Source organism: Copadichromis virginalis, linkage group LG19, assembly GCF_057382275.1.
Source record: "Copadichromis virginalis isolate Kocher_CV1m ecotype Utaka linkage group LG19, C_Virginalis_male_GT1.1, whole genome shotgun sequence".
In the NCBI taxonomy this organism is placed as follows: domain Eukaryota; kingdom Metazoa; phylum Chordata; class Actinopteri; order Cichliformes; family Cichlidae; genus Copadichromis; species Copadichromis virginalis.
In genome coordinates this window covers 19135846-19156562 of record NC_140636.1, presented here as the reverse complement: position 1 = coordinate 19156562, position 20717 = coordinate 19135846, and the positions used below count along the sequence as shown (strand labels likewise).

The 20717-nt window shown below is 41.4% G+C and overlaps 1 protein-coding gene across 8 annotated transcripts in view; it reads right to left on the bottom strand.

Moving 5' to 3' along the window:
* Positions 1-47: 47 nt before the first annotated feature.
* ralgapa1 (Ral GTPase activating protein catalytic subunit alpha 1) overlaps positions 48-20717 on the bottom strand; it is a 74844-nt gene continuing 54174 nt past the window's right edge. For 6 of the 8 annotated variants that reach the window (XM_085440569.1, XM_085440572.1, XM_085440573.1 and 3 more), the window contains 2 exons: positions 7384-7508; positions 48-2629 (listed from right to left, as the gene is read on the bottom strand). In XM_085440569.1, the coding sequence (XP_085296695.1) occupies positions 2484-2629; positions 7384-7508 (271 nt within the window). In that variant the 3' untranslated portion in view covers positions 48-2483. Of the gene's footprint in view, positions 2630-3462; positions 3575-7383; positions 7509-20717 lie in introns of all 8 variants that reach the window. The other 2 variants (XM_085440576.1, XM_085440577.1) reach the window with 1 other exon arrangement.

The window sequence follows — 20717 nt, the reverse complement described above, 5'->3', positions numbered from 1 at the left end:
TGCTGCTGTTATTGTTTTGAAGCTGATTAACCACACAACTCTGGCAGTTACTGGTACGAATTGTTTTATTGTCAAACTCCATCGTGGCACATCCATACGCTTGCCGTGTGGCCGGCGTTAACACATGTTCACACAGTTGACAGTTTGTGGAGTGTGTGCGCAGTCAAAGCATGCAGTGTGTGTAATCAGTAGTATCCATCAGGTGGGGGATTTACACTGTTTCTCCTCTTCAGATGAAGAGTGACGCCGATATGACTTATTCATGCTCTTTGGGTGGAAACTAGTTGTAGGGGACAAAAAAAGAACAGTATGTACAACCCGTGGATCTTTAAAGCAGCATCTGAACGCTAATCCACTAGCGCGCGTAAACATGGTGCCGTCGTGTGGTTTCGGTGCTGGGACGGAGTTTGGGGTGTGAACTGAGCAGGCTCGGTGACCTCTAGTATACATACACACATATATATACACGCAGCATGTAGAGATCAGGGTGCAGTGGGGCCTCTCAACCATTCAATGGTGCTTTGACCTCAGTGACAAAAGTAACAAGAGTAAATAATTTAAAGGGAAGACTCAAACCTCAGCTGACTTCAAGTAAGTGCACATGAATCTGATCTCCTCCTTTTTAAATATTAAGTTTGAAATAAAAGAAAATTGTTAAACAATCCCTTTAATATATAGAGTATATGGCTGAAACGAACAGTAACAAAACTTTCACCAGTAACAGACACGGGAAGAGCGTTCGTTTAACCTTTTTTCCTCTAAACTCACAGAAAGAGAAACTGAAAATGTTAAATACATTAAAAAAAAAAAAGTGGTAGTGTTGCGACTGCATGCTGATGCCCCCTCCCTCAATGACACCTCTTTTTCTTCCCCTTCTTTGGCGGTGATTCTCTCATTTTTGTATTTTTTTTTTTCCCCCCAACCCTGAAAACTGCCTACAAAACACTGAAAATGAAGCACTAAACCAACTCTTAGTGGACTTTTGTGGACCCAGATCCCAACACGCGGAAGTGTGTTTTAAATACCAGTCCCCTTTCCCCCCACCCACCAGCCTTTTACAGTAATTCATGAGAATGATGATTCCCTCCATACAGATTTACAAGCTCCATCACGGGAAGAACAACGTAGAATGAATTTAAATTCCTGGACGATGAAGAGCAAGCTGGTTATGAAAGCTTGAAATCTTGTAGCGCTAACCTACTTTTTGTTTTGTTTTCTAGCAAGTCTGTGGTTTGGATTTCAATCACAGTTTGGCTTTGGCAGCTATATCCGTATGTACACACGCACAACAAGCTTCCTTACACTGTACACATTCTTATAGATATTCATATATCTACTATGTATGTGTATATATATATATTTATACTCATATAGATATACAACATATACTCGAAGGAACAAAGAAAGAAAAAGCTGTGGTTCTTTGCCTCAGATGAAGGACTGACTAAAAATACAGTAACATTCCTGTTTGGGTCAAAACTCAGTTTACAGTCAATTAAAAGAAAAAACCCCAACATGTTAATATTAATATCAGTGCTTGTTTTACAGCATCAGAAGAAAACAAAATGATATATGCAAGTGCCTCCTCTTCCATCGGTCGGTCCTGTTAATGATCATCAGAGGAAGTTCAGACTTTTATTCTGGATTCAAACACGGAGAACGTTTTTTGTTTTTTTTTTTTGGCTTGAGAAACTAACTTTCTTTATCATTTCAGGTCTGTGCTGCGCACAAAAAAAAATAAAAATAGACTTATCGCTTTCTTTACAGCCTCCACTCCCACCTCTGCCCCCCCCAGCACACGCGCACACACTCGCACACACACACACACACAAAATAGTACAAATATACAGATTCCTTAAAGGACACTTTTCTTCTTCTTTGCAGTCCTGCTCACACCGACTGGCATTGTGTGCACTTTCTAACATGGCACAGGCTGTTATGAACTAATACTGCACTGCTAATTTTACTACTCAACATGCTGCAACACTGGTTTGACGTGTGTGTGTGTGTGTGTGTGTGTGTGTGTGTGTGTGTGTGTGTGTGTGTGTGTGTGTGTGTGTGTGTGTGTGTGTGTGTGTGTGTGTGTGTGTGTGTGTGTGTGTGTGTGTGTGTGTTTTTTTTTGTTTTTTTTCCCCAAGCAAAGCTGTAGATATACAGAGCAGCATCTGTGAGTATTTTTCAAAATAAAACTTACAGTATTGCCCATAGAATACTTTTATATATATTTAGTACAAGAGAACACGTGTGCCCATTAAAGCCCAGGGTCCAACCAGAAATACAACATGCTGGGATGAATCAGCGCCTACTCAAGAGTTTATATTAATTTGCTTACATACCTAATTTTGTGTGCTTTGTAAACGGACCAATTTAAAATGGCTTGTTTTTGAGGATCCTGATACCTCCGATTGGCTGATATGAAAGCTTTTTGTTTCCTAATGTGATATCAAGTGTGAGTTCTGGCTGAGTCCTGCAGTTTGGGGATTTCAGGTCTTATTGGCTGATCCGGAGGAGCGTCGCAGCTTCATGGACATGCGGCTCTTGCTAGTCCGAGGAGACATGGGGGACGCCGTGTCGCTCCCGGCCTCCCCAAGAGCCGGACTTTCTCCCCGAAGAATCTCTAGGCAGGAGCCTGAAGAGGAAGAAGAATAGGAGGAGAAGGGGGGTTTGAGGGGAAGACAGGCGAGGTGAGGGGGTGGAGGTAAATAAGGAGAAAAAGGATGAAGGGACAACAATAAAATTATATTTCAGCCCACTGTGATCTACGAAGCCACACTGCACAGATTCCTACAGTCACAGAAGCAGGACAGTCAGATAAACGGACACACAGACACACAGCTAGAGACAGGAACCTGATAAAGCTCTATTTCCTTAAGTTAAAGGTTCCCCAAAACCACTAGACATGTGCATGACCTATACTTAATGTGAAACAGAAAAGTAATTATTTAAACCAACCAAAATTAAGTGAATCTGAGCTAGCGAGCGAGCCTCACTGATAGGACATACTAACCCTTTACCAGTGACTACAAAGACATTTTAAAGTTTTTCCTGCTTTGCAGCTGAACCTCTTATAGAACAGGTACCACCTCTATCAGGATAGCTTTGGATGATACAGTTTAAAGCAAGGCTGCCAAACTCATTTCACGTACAGCTCACTTTGATGTTAAGTGGGCTGGACGAGTGAAACTCACCATTGTGTCAGTGTAAAGACGTTTAGATAAACATTCAGTCCCTGAGACATCTTAATACAAGAAACAGAAGTGCAAATTAAATAGTAGGTCTCAGGTTTACTACGTAATAAAGAAATGTTCCAACAGAACGACATCTGGGCTAAACCTGCAAAAAATAAATGTTTAAAATTGCAGAGAAACTTCTGGTAACTCCCTGCACAGACTGTCCTGTAATTTAAAGTATTTTAAAGTGCAATTTAAAGTTCACAATTTATTCACCATCTCTAGTGCATACCATTCACAGCTAGCATGAAGAACCTTCTGCTTAAGACCTTTCCCTTTAACCCTGAGCTGGTTAAAGCTGTCTAGTGGTTTCGGGACCATCAGATACATTGCACTATGCTCCTCTAATGAGTGGAAGTTAGGAGAGGATAAAGGAGGAAAGAGAGAAGGACAAAGAAATAGAGAAGGTATTGGAAGAGGAGCAGTTCAGGAGAGAGAAGAAAAAGAAAACTGAATAAAAACAGAAAAAAGAAAAAGCCACACGTGTAACAGAAAGGAGCAGAAAGACACACATGACAGACTTCACAAGCACATTTACAATACGTACACGTACATAATGAGTACACATATAACAGAGCATATTCACTTAATTTGTCCCATCCCTGTTACATTGAAAGAGCACAATTGAAAACACAGAAAACAGCGTTAGTCCAACATTCAAACAGCTTTTGTGCACATGTGCAAACCTATGCTTGGTTTACCACTTTTAACAGGGTGTCAGAGTGCATATTTTTGAGCAGCACTATGGCACTACATCATATCACAACCGGGAAGAGAGAGAGCGAGAGGAGCATACAAAAAGGTTAGAGGTCAAGTTTCACCAGGTGAGCATGACATCGGAGGTTAACAGAACGACCAAGTTATGGATCGAGTGGACAGACAGGAGAAAAGGACGTCTCACTTTCACCCAGCCTCGGAGAGAGATTTGCTATGATGTTCGTGTTGTGTTTGAGGAACATTTATCAGGATGCAGAGTGGGTACGTTAATAAATCAAGATGTTATTTTCATCCCGACAGCCAGTGAGTCAGACATCTCAAGAGGAAGACAAAATGTTTCCCTCTAAGGTTGTCTTCTTGTGCCTGTGATGAGTGAAACTCACCTTTGCGGCAAAACTTTTAAAATTTGTAGATCGCTCTGTGGAAGTCCCATTCTCACCACTTGCAGCTGCCTGTGTTAAATCTTTAACCTGAAGTTCAGATGTAGAAGCTATGGGGAGCTAAATCTACCGAATATAGCATGTGGTGAACATGGTGTGGATAAAAAGCACAAACGGTGTGCTGACTGGGTTCACAAGGGCTCACACCACAGGTCAGGGGGTCTGCAATGACTCCTCCTTTTCAGAAGTCTCAGGAAATCTGTGTTAGTTGCAAAAGATGGATGCAACCCATTTCTTGGGTTGCTTGGATGGTCTGTTAGTTCAACTATAACACAGCAGGCCCTTATATTTTTCACTTTAATGATTAACAATTATATAAAAGGTACCAACAGCATACAGATCCAGTCACCAGTGGGGGTAATTACCATTATTAACTGGGGAAATTACTTGTGGAGATCAGGCTGTGAACAAGCGCATTCCTGCTGGAAAGGCGTGCATTCTAGCACGGGAGTCTGCAGGGACTGACTGCAGCTTTTGGAAGCAGCTTAAAGTTTTAGTTTTAGCCCCAGAAAGTTGCTGCTTGGACAGAAAAGGACTTCAAGGAAAAGACAAACAACTAGCACTTAGATAAGGAGACCAACCTGAGTAAGAGACACTTTAAAATTTAAACCAGGCGATGGTTTTGTTTTTAAGAATAAATTAAAACTGGACTTATTTGTGTGTCTGACACTCAAGAATAAAAACAAGTGTCTTGCCCTCTTACTGCCTCTGATAATGATCCATAAAACAAAAGTCACACCAAACCACAAGTTGAAAGTGAGGCTTCCTTTTAAAGTGAAGGCAGCTGTTAATACATGCAGACCTGGTTAAACAGTCGAAAACACAGGAGGAAGAAGAAACGGAGAGATGGAGAAATCACAGGAGTGTAAAAGCTAGACTGTAACGTCCTTAGGAAGAGCCAGTCAGAAGTGGGCGTGTCAATCATGTGACCAGGCTTACCTTTTTAGCTATAGGCAAGTGAGACAATACGATCTAAAGGAGGGGGGGGGACAAAAAGAAAATAAAATGGGTGGGAAAAATTGAAATAAAACAAAATAAAATAAGAACAGAGAGAAGAATGATTGATCATTGTGTTTGTTAAGAGAGGTGAACCTGTGAGTAAATACAGGAGGGGGAGGGCAGGAAGTGAATTACTCTGGGTTGACTTCAGAGCACGGGATCATCAAAAGTTTGTCAAAAGCAGCATCTCAATTCACAATTTTTAGATGTGACACACTCATCGTGACTAAAGATCAAGCAGGCTTTATTACTGGGATCTGATCCTGCGCTCTGAAAGGGAATTTGGGGCCCAACCCATGACAAACCAAAACAGAGCCTTTAATAAGTTACATTTAAATGCCATTTAATAAGAATGAGTGAAAATTTGTGGGTGGGGTGGGCGGGGGTGTTGTGCCAGATTTATTTAACCTCAAAGCAGGTTGATTATTGTTGTATTATTATTAATATTTTGACACAGCAGCTGGTAAGATGAGGAGCAGGTGGCTAAGGAAAGGAAACAGGCATCAATTATACAAATATTAAGACAAACGCACACAGTCACACCTGTCACGTGTCCCTACAAACCATCATTTGATTACACCACGCACTTCTGCTCCTTCAGGTCACACATTTATAAGTCTTTAAGAAGAAAATATGCGGCTTACCTACAAAAATTAATTAATTTTTAATTAGATTAAACTGGAGCCAAAGGACAGACCACCATTTTAAGCAGATAATTTGCAAGGACTAATGATCTGTATCGATTTAATAAACTTAAACAGGATACATATGAGAGTCATATTTAAGTCCCATGTGCGTGCCTGGCATCTCTACGGCTGATCAGATGTCAGCTAATTCCTCAGAGGAGCTCTAGAGAGAGAAAAAAGGGCCCGAGTGCAGCTTTGGATACAAAACAGAGCTCAGCAGATACTCAGGCTGTGAGCTATAGTGTGTGTGTGTGTGTGTGTGTGTGTGCTCTGAAGTTCATCCTATCAAATCTGGACAATGAGTGCCAGCAAAATACAATGTGTACACAACAAACACAAAATATGTGGGATTTTTTATTGAGTATGTCACGCTGTTATCGTCGGGGCTCCGGCACCAATTTAAGAATCAAAATCTGCCATTTTAAGACATTTTTAATTAGAAGTGAACAATGTAGAAATGTAAAGTGCTCAGCAGTGCAGCGATCCCTGTAACAGGGCAGCGTTTGATGTTTTCTTTGGCCACACTTGAAACTAAAAAGTCAAGCCTCCTGTATGTAGGGAGGGTTTCCATACGTGTAGTCCTTTGGAACTGAGTACTTTTCTTTTAAAAAAAAAAAAATTAGCCATTTCATAGGATTTTAATATTTTTTGTACATTTTACTTTTTATTTACCTGTTTTTCCTTTGAGAAGAGGACATAAAACAAAAGGACTAGAATAGAATACCAATAGAATACTATTTGGTCCATAAGTTAATGCTAACTTTAGTCCTCAGCGAATGAGTCAGAGTGCATTTCTTCTACTATGTCCAGCTACTGATGTGCCAAATATATCCCCTCTAAACTAAAAGAACTTTATCTGAGAATAGTTGCAGTTTTTGGTTTAACTGTTTATTTTTCATATGAGGTGTAATAAAGAAACCAATTAGGCTTTTCTACCCATATTTACCCGGTCGTTTAGAATTAGTTGATTATCGTGAACTTAAGTGTGTTTCATGAATACTGTGGATATTTTCTGATTTCACAGGGGTGTGCACAGAATTTCTGAGACCTTGAAACGTTAAAAGTACAGGACATATTACATATTACTGTGTGCTGCACTTTTTTCTGGTACCCTGAATGTTGGACTTGTTTCCAGATAATTCACTGGAATGCAATATTTGCATACACTTTAAAGGGTCAGGAGACCATGTGGGACATGTGGCTCCTTTTTACCTTAATTTTAACACCATCTCATGTTATGGCTAACACCCAGATTTATAGCCTATTTCATACATTTGTTGACAGGTGTAGCTGCTGCTGCTGTGGTCTCACCTGTGTCAGAGGGCAGGTGAGTGCAAGGAGCAGGACTGTAGACTCGGGCTGCGTAATCCTCAAACGTGGTTGGCTCCTGGTGGTTCTGCACGATATTTTCTAAGTATCGGGCGCGCTCCTCATAGCTGAGTTCAAAGGTCAAGGACAACTCAAACAGGAGCAGAAACACAGACAATAACAAAAAGAAGCACAATGGGTTAACTTGCCCTTAAAAAGTTATTAAAACCACCACTAGAGGCCGACCAATACAGGATTTTTAGGAACAATATCAATTCCAATACTGATATTTGGTGATTTAAATATCCGATACATCAACCAATATTTTATTTTATTTTTATTTTATGTCAGAAATTAAATAGCTTGTTTACACTCAGCCAGAGTCCGCTTAGATTTGCTGCCTGTTGTTGTGGACAAATATGGATTATCAGCACTTGTACCATGGTTGATGATAACTGATTAAATCTTTAATTATTCCAGAATCATAGTCAACAGAAACAAAATAATTCAAATAACACAAAAACAAGATAAAAACAAAAGCATCCAATCACCTTCCAACAGAGAGAAATACACCAGTGTTTCTGGGTCTTATTGTATTTATTTTTAAATTTTCATCGGTATCAGTCGCTATAAATGCCGATACCAATATACCTAAAAAGGTCCTGTGGTTCGAGCCTACATCTATAACTGCCGCTACACAAAAATGGGACAGGAATAAAACACAAAATAACCATTATGTTTGTTTCTTTTAGTCAAACTTACAAATACACATTTAAGGTGAAATTACTGGTCATGGTGAATATGGAGGTGATAAAGATACAAGATCAAGTTGCACACTGGTGCTGCGGAGCTTGAAATGGGTGGTGTTACAAAGGACACCGGCCAACTGGGGGACTGAAGACCAGGATAACTGTTTCTGTTGTAAATATGAAAATCCTTCAAATTTATGGGGACAATACTGCTCGAGGCCAATCATTACAAAAAAAAAAAAAAAAAACCTTGCTAATTAACTGTTTGCATACTTCATACGATTAAATGTGAAACTAAAATGAAGTTGAGCTACTTTAACAAAGCTTTCTCCAATTTCAGTCCCCCCTCCTTTTCTAAACACATTGCATGGTTATGAAAAACCTTTGATGTTCCAAGAGAGAGATAAAAAAAAACTACATTCAAGTCTCATGTGCTTCCAAATTTTTTTCAAAGCTCAATGTGCTAAATGTGGATTATTTGTCAAGAGTTTAACCCTCAATAGAAATCCACCGCATCTCTTATTCAGGCTGCGTAGGCCTTGTAGGCCGGCAAATAACCCATTGTGAAATAATCTGCAATGTCCTCCAAATTCATGCAGTTTAACATAATTCAGTACTGTGTGCGTCATGCTTCAATTCAGCCTCCAAAGTGAGCTCTCTCACTTATTATGGCCCTCTGGAATAACAAATATCAGCCGGCCGTGCCCTAAAACGAACACTTATATAAAAAGGGAGTAAACTTTTTAAAAGATTATAGTTTCTGGTTTAATATAATATAAATGATAAAAGAACTCAAACCCTAATTTGGAGCCCAGTACAAGAAAACTGAAATACCACGTGTTTATTGAATGACCATGTACCTTCATGTCCATGTGACTCTACAGAGAATAATCCAGCCAGAGACAGAAAGAGAGAAAAAAAACCTTGCTATTTATCACTTGCTATTATTCAAAACGAGAGGCGCAGCGATTCAGCAGAGAGCAGAGTAAATGGAAACCAGGACTTCAACTGTCCATCTATTAGAGATAACCTCATTGATAGAATGACATTTACCCTCTCTTGCTTAGTCCTTCTCATACATCCCCCCCATAATGACAGACACGCACAGCTGTTACGGCCTCCTGACACACACGCGCACACCCATACACAGATATAAACACACACACAGTTCAGTCCCATCATCTCCCAACAGAATGACCATTTGCTCAGTGAGCTCCAATAACAAGGGCTTTTCAACGAGAAAACAGTGTTTGTGTGTGTGTGTGTGTCCGGGTTTGATAAGTTTGGATGTGAGAAAGCACAGTGTGGTTGTGTGCACGTGATGCTGTTCGAGTGTGTGATGGGATTAAGCCAATGAATCTTCAGAATGAAATCTGTGTGTGTGTGAGTGCACGTTGTGAATGGCTCGGCCATCTGTAACAGCACCCATGGGTTTTCTATTGGGTTAGAGAGCTGGTCTATGGGCCTCAGAAGGAGAGAGATTCAGGTCTAATGGTAACTGATTCAGTTACAGACAATGATAATAACAACAATATGGCTGCTTTAAAGTGCGCTGGCACAACAGAGGGGAAAGGAGGGGGACAGATAAGCGGAAAAAAAGCAGGGAAAATAGAGAGGAGGAAATCTATATAAACTTGTGACAGGGTGACGGTTTGTCAAAGATTGTTTCTGACATTTACCAGACTTGACTTCACGGGAACGTCAACGTCTAAAAACAGCTGTTATTGTTTCAAAAAAAACAAAAAAAACCCAAAAAAACTTGTCGAAACCTCAGAAGGAGGGACGGGGGTCGGAGGTGCAAATGCAGTGAGATGCTGAGGGAGGAAGAGAACTTGTTAAAAGGGAAGCAGCGAAGGTGAAGATGAAGGAAGGGTGAGAATCCTGCGGTGAGCCGCAGAGGAAGCGAGGCAGCGACGGCGATGTTTAAGTAACAACACGAGAGCCGGGAGAGGTGCGGCAGGCGCACAAAGACCGTCGAGCCGGCGCCTCGCACGCCGAGTCTCTGTGTGATCTCGCCGTTTGCCCTTTCCTGCTTCCCCCTCACCGCCATCGCACCTCCCCCTTTGGTGAACGAAGGTGTGTTTGTGCGAGTCGGAGGGGGAAGAGAGGTGTGCATGTAATGCAATTAGGAGATAGAGGTGCTATTATATAGTCAGGCAAACAACACCTAATCATCTTCATATCATGTTTTAATAATGTGTGTCTGAGAAAGGGGGAGGGGAAAAAAAGGCACATAAAAGGCTCCCATTTCCTCATTTCTGAGGAGGTGAAAAGGTTTAAAGGACACCCGCGGGAAAGAAAGATGTCTGCAGAGACGGGAGAATAAGGACAAATACATACAGAGACGCAGTACCACTGCTGAGATAAGTGACGGGAACATCTCTTTCTTCCCTCGTCCTCCGTCTGCCTCCTTTATACCTCCTTCCCTTTTTGTTCCTCTCAGTGTGGGTTGTGTCATCGTGTCACAAACACCAACTCCCCACTGGGATGAGGCGACATGAGGAGGACAGGGACGACGGACCGATGTGCAAAACATACACGAGCAGTAATCTCACCTTCATCAGCGGTGGAAAGCTTTAAAACACTCTGCACGGAGAACGTCGGCTACACCGGGCTGTTCTAGCAACGAAGATGTCCACATGGGGTCTTTACATCTTTATAATTAATGTCTCTACAACATCGACTGCATATTAAACCTTTTTTCTTATTTTTTTAATGAAGTCACGTGTGGTCTCGACACCTTGTCCTGCCTTGGGAACCTCGAGAAACCCTGTTAACGCTGCTTCGAGACACTTCGCCATCGAAGCAAACTTTAGCACTTTTCTTTACGTGACAACATTTAGAGCAAAATATTTATCTGTATGACTTCTTTAAGCCAAATTAAATACAGGTCCTGTGTCTCTTTCTGCTTCAGCTTTTACAAACATTTTTCTCTTATTTAATACTGAAAATTAAGTCTTAATAACAGAAACTGTGACTGAGATTTAACGATTTTAGGTTTTCTAGTTATTTATTTTCCCAAATTTTTAATCCTCCTCTGTGAAGCATTTCAGGAGGCCGGTCTGCACGAAGCACAGTACTGAAATAAAGTTATTATTATTGGTATTAAAAAAAAAAGAAAAAAAGTAGAAACCATTGAGAGGTCATAGAAAATAGAGTTGAAATGCGCTCGCACATCTCTGCCTCCATCCATCCCTCTATCCAAATGGCAGTCGCAACTATGAAATCTGCTGTAATTGAATTTCAGATGGCTCCTCTTATTAAGTCATTAGCAGAAAAATATCCCTCTTTCAGTGAGAGAAGGGGAAAGAAAGAGGGAAAATTATAAGGGGAAGAAGAGGGGAGGAAGGCTGGTGAGGGAGAAAAAGAAAGCATAGCAGAGAAAGGCAGACAGGAGAAACATGGAGGAGAGAGGGGGCGGATAAAGAGGCTCTTTTGTGTCGAGTCAGAAACTCATTTTCTTGTGCGTGGCTGAAAGGAGTGGAGAGAGTGAAGTGTTCGTGCTTTCCTCCTGCTCTTTCTCCCCCTCTTCTGTCGCTCTCTCTCTCCCCATTTCAGACCTTTTCTCTCCCGCAGCGCTGCTCATTGTGGCGGTGTTCGACTCCTGTGATCACTTGAGACGGAGGGAGGCTGGAGGAGGAGAGGAGGCGAGGGGAGGAGAGAGGGAGCTTGTTAGCGCATTAGGAGTTGGGCCCACTGCTGGGATGTGTGTGTATGGCAATGTTTGTATGTAGGGGGTGTGTGCTGTGAGACTATATATAAAGTCTGTAGAGGTAGAAATGTGACTGTATGGTGTCTACAGAGAGCATCAAAACCCGGTTGTCAATCAATAATGTAATTAATAATTATTAATGCCATTATTCTTACACAGCACGTCTTTTATTCTGTCTTCCTTCTCTCTCCCCAACTGGCCCCGCCCCTCCCTGAGCCTGGTTCTGTCGGAGGTTTCTTCCTGTTAAAAGGGAGTTTTTCCTTCCCACTGTTGCCAAAGTACTTGCTCATAGTGGCTCATATGATTGCTGGGTTTTTCTCTTTATGTAGGGTCTACCTTACAGTATAAAGCGCCTTGAGGTGACTGCTGTTGTGGCACTGTATGAATAAAATTGAAATGAATTATTTAGTATTGTTTAGTTTAGTGGTTCGATCCCTGGCCACTCGAGTCGCATGCCAAAGCATCCTTGGGAAAGAATGACTTTTAGATAAAGTGCTTTGAGTGTAGAGTAGAAAAGCACTGTACAGGAACCAGTCCATTTATCTTGTTTGTGCATTGAAAAAACATGAAATTTTTAACCCAAGACATGAATTTTACTACATGAGCTTTTTTCCTATAACGACCTTTTTTTAACATCATGTGAAATAAAGTTTTGTTCTAAAGGCATACTGGGCAAGAGGTAATTGAAAAAAGTAATAAAAAAGTGAAAAATATGTTTGTCGATATACAATGATGAGGCACAAGCTCAGAATAACAGAAGGACGAGCTGCGTGGATCGTCATGGATCCTCAGCCAGGTAGTCTTGCTAGATGTTAAGTGGCGCAAGTACACCCATGGAAATAAATGAACTGGTTCCTGTGTGAAGTTTGCATGTTCCCCCTGTGCTCATGTAGGCTTTGTCCGAGTAGTCTGGATTTACCCTGCAGTCCAAACACGTGCGTTAGGCTGATTAGCGGTTCCAAATATGAGTGATGTAACAAAAGGTTTCTGAACATTGTGTTAAAATACAAAAACATCACAAAGCGACCAAAAAAAGAGAAGCAAATAAACCACAAAGAGCCTGAAGAGAAGTGGAATAACCACACACACACAAAAAAAAAAAAAAAAAAAAAAAATTAAGATCCTTAAAAAGAAAAAAGAAAAAAAGGAAAAAAAAACCAATTCTAAAATAATTTGTTTTGCTATGAATAAAATCTAAGGACTTTAACTTAGTCTTATTAAGATTTACCGTAAGATCGACAAATAAGCTGCAGCAACAAACGTGTTATTACATCCCTAAAGGACGTTATGCCATTGGTTCTCTTGTCAGCAGAAATGTGGCTTAACCCCACTTATTGAGCTGATAGTGAGCTATATCTGCATCCACAGTAAGAAATGGGGGCCCTGCTGTGGCACACTTGGTTGAGCAGGTAACCCGTATGCCAAAAGATGCAGGGGCTTTGGGTGAACTCTGCTCTTTTCCAACTTCCCAGGCTAAGACTGGCACTGTTGTGTTTTCCAGCTACCTTTACTTTCTCACTAAAAAGAAGAAAGACCAACAAGCCTTTAAATACACTTTATGACCTCCCTGCCTTGCACTTTGCAACTGAGGATGGGAAAAAAATGCCTCCAATCAGTCTTATTGAATAGGATTAAAGAGGGGGAAAACATCTGAGCAATGTTGGTTTTAAAGTGTTAAAAGGAACAGGCAGTGTTTGCTGAAGGTCATCTCTTCCTGTAAATGAATAAAAATTGTTGTTTTAATAAGTAACAGAAATTAGAGTATTAAATCGACTAAAAATAAATTAAGAAAGAGCAGCACAGCCGGTGAAAAGCTAGAAACGTTCTTTAACCTTTTGATGCTGAATCTGAATAGCTAATTTCCTCTGGTCAGACAAGTGACTCTAATTTACACTCTAATTTAAAAAGGGTGAACATGAAGTACGGCTGCCCATCCTGTTTTTCCGGCTGTACTAACAACTTTTTATGATTTTCTATTTTGAGAAAATTGCATTAAAAAGCAGCACAACTTGTCCGTTTTCTTGTCTACGAGACACCTCTCATCAGAGGCGCACACGCACACGCGCACACACACACACACACACACACACACACACACACAGCTTATCTCACCCAGCATCTCCCAAACCCCCCTATCTGTCCTCTGCACCCCGGGCATTGGAACAGACAACAGAGAGAAGGACATCAGAGGGATAATACAATTGGAAAAGCTTTACAGCGTGTAATGATAAACCTGTGCGTGTATGTGTGTGCGTCCACGCCCAAAGGAACAAGCTAATGGGTTTATATCTTTCTGTGATAGCAATGATATGGAGGGGCTTTGTGATTTCATTATGAGCGTGTGTGTGTGTCCACGTACGCCAAAGATGAAGACAGAGATAGGTTAGTCTAATGCACTACTTATTGCTCGACGTGCATGAAAAGACACACACACACTCACATCAGACAATCGCATTTGCCCCTATTCATCTGCTCTTTAACCTGATGCAGAAACAGAGGCAGAGGAGAAAAAACAGACGTGATACATTAATTGGCCCCTTGTCACCCCACTATTTCACCCTTTGACTGAGACACACACACACACACACACACACACACACACACACACACACACACACACACACACACACACCTCCCTGTCACCACAGGGGAGCCTTAAAGCTGCCAGTGCAATTACAAGCTTTATTTAACCAGCACAGAGACACTAAAGTTCACACAGGCACAGCATGGGTGCTGGTGATTGTCACCAAGGCCGTAATAATAATTCCCTTATTAAGGAGATACATCCGCTTCTTATCTGCAGGCGGTTACACAATAAACCCCCCCCCCCCCCCCCCCCTCCTCACACACATATATCTTTACAATCACCGATATGAATCCTCATAATATGGATATAAAAGCTGACAAAGAAAGTAATTCCTCACCTCCCGCATGCATCACACAGATGTTAAATTCAAAGTAAAGGACTAGTTTTTGTACATCTTTCTGCTTCTAGCGGCCGATATAATCTGTTCATAATAAGCCTTGAAAGGTGAAAAGTAAAAGCCTGGCACGTTATATATAAAACAGAATGAACATTTTAGCTGAAATGACAAAACACAGCTGACAGGAAGTGTCAAAAATAAAAACTGCAGATCCTTAAGTGGGCGCTTGAGGCCCACTACAAAAGCGAGTAAGTCCCCATAGGCTCCTCATTGTTTTTGTGTAACTTAACACTAATTAACAAGTATCTGTATCTGTGAAAGGAACCTGACTAGTCTATGCCTCGGTAAACAAACTTGCTAATATTCACGAAAAGGTATGACTTCACATTCTGGATGTGAAAAAACAAACAAAAAAAACTACATAGAAACAAAAACACATGTCATGAAAACTAACACAACAAATGCAAAAGAACAGCTCAACAGCTATGTCCATCTTTCATTTACAGTCTATGCAATAAGGGTGGATTGACTGCCAAATATTTGTCAACCAAAAGAATTACGCTATTTTGGACAAATAATAAAATGCTCCTGCTTATTAAATGTGAATATATGGAGCTTGTCCTTCATCTTATTTGAGGCTTTGGGTTACTGATTGGACAAAATGTGCAATGCCAGAGGTTGTTACTTCCTTAGAAACACAATATGATTAAATTCAAACCATTTTTAGATCATTTGAAATCTCAAAAGAAGATGCTTATGTTTCAGACTGATGTCTTTCTGCAATCAAGAATTAAAATGTCAAAAAAATCAACTTGACAGAACAAGGGGACTTAAAGTTACCAAATAATTTGAATAAAAAGTCTGAAAACTTTATTGGTAACACTTAAAACACCTGCTAGGATGTTGCAGGTGCCCTTGAGATACACAAATCCTGCCCCACTTAGCGCTTATTAGCTGGGTAAAAATATTTTTTTTCCTTCTAATCCAATTATCACCAGTAATTAATCTTTCGCCAACACCCCCGTCTGTGCTCACGAACACTTTTTTCTTTCTGCCTCTTTAAGGCTAAATTCAACACGCCTGTTAGAGCTGATGACACACAGTCTGCTGTTCTGCACTTTGTCTCGGTCATCCGTGAGGGAACCCACCCTGAATCTTAAACACCTTATCACATAAAGAAACTTACATTCACACACCCGGCCACAAAGCGCATTCACGCACTTACACACTCACATACACACAACTGCAGATTAGCTTGTTTACCAGTCAGAGGGGGGCCTGCTCCAGCAAGGTGTGATCAAGCCACTGATGGCTGCGGCTCATGTGTCTGCACAGCTCTCGGTGACAAGCATGTATGCTTGCACACAAACACAGACACTCGCCCGCTCAGTCAGTCACGACATGAATCATGAATGTTGGAAATTAGGCCCAAAAACCCATCACGAGGCAGGAGTAACATTAAAGTAATGCACATCAGCTTTGATAATTGACACCTATGTATTGACTGCTAGTCACGCTGCTCTGCTGTGACCATCATCAAAATCTACACCGCGACAATGCTCGGATGACCTCAAGATGACCTCACAAGGAGCAGTACCCTCCATGGAGAAGAAGACTAGAGATGAAGAAGGTGCCTAAGAAGCACAGCAAGCTGCCTAAACCTGAGGCCTTAAAAACCGCCAAACACTCACAGCAGCTTAAAGAGGTATACTAGAAAGTTGGAAGGCAGGACAATAAACCAGCTGTACTCTACTAAGCCATCTATGGTGTACTCCCAGTAGCAGGGGAACACTATGAGAACAACCCCACCAAAGCTGGAGACAGAGCAATACTGGAATAGCATATAGGAGAAGGACGCAACCCATAACGGCAATGCTTAGTGGTTAGTGGATCTACAAGCAGACCACAGAAAGGAACTCAGCAGATACACAGGACGTTGTAGTTTTATGTGATCTGTCTTACTTACAACTGATTGTGAAATTTACTCCCTCCTAGAAATTCTACAAACTGACTTGTTGTAACACTGGCATCTTAATTCAGTACCACAAAATTCAGTGAGCTCTTTTAGAACAAATCATATCTCCACCAATGTTTGTAAAGGCAGCTTGCATTTTTAGGTTCTTAATTTCATGCACCTGTGGGACTGAAAAAAAAAATCCAACTTCAAAGCATAAGCGGTTCATCCCAAAACAATTATTCATTTGGTGTAGCTTAAAGTGTGAGCAGCCTTAAAGGAGGAGGAACTAAAACAGCTCCTAATCAAGCAAACCTAGTTTAGTCAAGGTCTAGAATAGAAATATAAAATGTGTTGAAATATGCTCTTAAGTTTAAAGGCTTTACTGTAAATTTAAACGTCATCTAAATAAGTCAAATTTGCTAAAAGCCACCTAAACTGCTGATGTAAAGATCATTTTATCCCTCCACCCATAGGGAGAAATACCACATAGATTTCTGTATTTAGGAGTCTCTAAATGTTTTTTCTCTCATGCATAATATCATAGTCTATGAGGTACAACCAAAACCAGCAAAAGTATGTGCCTGAGATGCAAAAGATTTCTGGTTCGAGACTAGAAGGAAACACACATCCATCCTCAGGGGGCCAGAACAGCCTGAGTCCAGATAAACGGGAGGGTTGCATCAGGAAGGATGCAAAAAATCAAATATGTGTATCCATCCACAGTGGCGACCTCTTGGGAAATAAGGAAGCAGTCAAAAGCTTTCAAAATAATCAGTGAAATTCAACTGAAAAACACCTGGGAATAACTTCTCTTTAACTCAAACACGGCCACATGTTAACTGTAACATCTGTCCACTTTCAAGTGTTTGGAAATCATAGCGCTAATATGTGACTGTGAAGCAGGCAGTCATCCTAGAAGCAACACACACATACACACAGACTTCCCCAAGGAGATGGGAAAGAGATTAGCCGTGACCCCTCCTCCTCACCCCTTTTCATTTCCTCTAACTACCCGACGGGAAACAATTAACCACCATCACCTCCCCCTCTGCAAGCATACACACAGACTTATATTCATTTCCTTACCCCTAACCCGCACTAATACACAGACCCTTAGCCTAATCCTGATTGTGTATGTGCCACTCAATGTGTGGCACTGATTTCTGTCAATCTGCCAGCAGAAGCTCCTCATGCACCGCAGAGTTGTATGCTCATTTACATCCAGATTTTAAATCATGGAGCAGCTTTACTCATGGAAGACTTTTTCACCAAGTGTTTTAAATGTACGTTTGTGATAGATTTATCAGTGAGAGCATGACGCAGGCATTGGTGCAGCTTTCTTTTAGATCAAAAGAAATGCTTCTCCAGTGTCTGACGGGTGCAGCGGAAATGACCCCATTTCAGCATCAGCAATAAGAAAATGTCTTCAATTTGTAAGGCTCTGCCCTCACCTTTCTACCGTGGTGAGAAACACACACATCCTTGTCACACACAGCAGATTGTAGCCTTACTGGGACAATAGGCTCTATTGTGGGAGTTGGCAAAGAGAAGCCAGGCAGGCCGCTAGGCGTTTGGCTGCCCTTGGTGTGTGTGTGTCTGTGTGTGTGTGTGTGGATATGGGGGATAATAGCGCTACATGCCCAGAGCTGCCACCATTTCAGTGGGAACAGAGTGTGAAAGCGAGAGAAAGGCAATGACGCTCACACACACACACACACACACACTAAAAACAGAGCATCGCTATCATACTGAGCCATATGCTGACCCCAGCCTCAGTGCAGCTATCTCTGCCAATCAACTACTAGAGGGGACGTCCCACACAACCAACACACACACACACACACCCTTTAATCCTGAAAGTAACGTTTATACACATGCACTTCATGTTTACATTTTGTGTAAGTGTAAATGGTTAGGTGATATATTTGAAAATTCATGCACACACAAACATTTGCTGGCAGCCTGTGTGTGTGTGTGTCCGTGTGTGTATAGCAGCTTAGTGTCTCTCCAACATTGTTCCCCAAAAACCACAATCACACAGGAGCAGATGGAGGATGGCCACAGCCTACTCTTACACACACACACACACACACACACACACACACACACACACACACACACACACACGTGCACACACACACACACACACACACACACACACCGCAGCGCAACACGGTGTTATCAGATGGTAGAGCAGCTGTAGTAGTTGCAGCTAGGTGACCAGTGGGCCAGCATGATGACTCTGCTTAGACGGACTCACGGTCACAAAACTCAACTTTAGCTTGGAAAACAGATTTTACTCAATAAGGTAAAGATTCAAGTCACCTCTTATAAAAAGCATCAGATTTAGAGATCAAGTTTCCACTTTCACACTCAGCTGATTTTGTGTTTGGTACAACAAACAAAATTTTACCTTCCTACTATGGTTTGTTTTGAAATTTTGTGCTTTTAAAAAATAATTCATGTCAGTTTTTAACATTTTGAGGACTCGTAACTATAAACACAGGAGACTGCTACATGAAAGCTTCAGGGCTGAAGCACTTTTTAAGATCTTTTAATAATGAGAATCAAATGAATTTTACACCCACTCAAAGTGCCACGATCTAAAGGTTTACTTCAACTTTTTGTCATGAAATCAACATTACTTTAGTCAAGGACAAGCAGGCACATAAAAAAAGCAGGTTTTATGCTGCAGGCTGACATATGACTTTCCCACCTCTAATGGTGCATGCTTTCTTCATTCACAAGGGTAATATCAAAAGCAAAGCATTCTTGCAAACATGCACTGTAACCCATGTTTTCAAGTCTTAAAAGTAATGGTAAAAAACATTAAAGTTAATTACGAACAGCTTCGCAACTTTCCCCAGTAATAAATCCAAGGGAATTGTGATAGAGATGATCTACAGTAGGGCTACGCAAATCACATCTGGATCCCGACACGCTGGTGTCGCTTAAAGAGCGATGATACCCAGCAGTCTGCTCCACACTTTTATCTGGTCTAATCTATAAGTTCAGGAGGACTGATTCCAATCTGATGGGCTATTCTTTACGTGACTAAAGACTGGCTGCGTGTGTGCTAACACGAGTCATCAGCGGGAAGAGAAGGGAAGTTTCTAATACCAGCTTTGTGTTATTGTTCATCGTGACACGTGCGAGTGTAGTAAGGCCTATATGAAGAGTGTGTGCATGCATGTGTTGGGGAGTTTTGGACTGCTTCTGCTGCTGCAGTGAGCTGATATGTGAGATAGAGCTGTGCTTACACACAGCTGCCCCAGCAGCCTGGCACCCTGTGTGTGAGTGTGCTGTGTGGTTTTGGATGGCTCTGGTCACGGTGAATGAAAGATCAGAGAGAGAGAAAAGGCAGATGGACTGCCCTGAGGGCCAAGAGACAGAGAGAGGGGGAGAGAGGGAAGAAGGCAGACAGAGAGAGAGCGGGAGAGAGAGAGAATGGGAAAGAAAGACGAGAAAAATGCCAGTTAACACTGACATACTTTGTCTTGCCAACCTTCTCTCATTTTGCTTCTGTGTCAGCCCCTCAGTGAGGTCCTATCAGTCAATGTTACAATGCAGCACTCAGCTGAAGCTTTATGCAGAACTGAAGGAGATTCATACACAAGGACATCTAAGCCTCATGTATTCCGTGTTGCCGAATTCACAGGTATGTCAGGAAGATATGAATCATTCATCTCTCTTCAAATCTCAACTACTCTACAGTCAGAAAACCAGTGTACACATGTGAGCGTTGGCCCCAAGCTCACACCAATGGGAGGGTTGGGTTAGGAAGGTCTTCTGACGTAAAATCTTTGCTAAAACAAAAACATGCAGATCAAGAATGAGATTACCATACGATGACCGCTAGCAGTACTTACTAGTGCTAACTGACATTAGCCTTTCTGCTAAGCTGGACAAACTGTTTGATGCCCAACCACATTCAGTACAAAAGGTCAGAAAAGGGAAGCCAATGAAACTGGTCTTAAACCTTTAATAAACCTGTA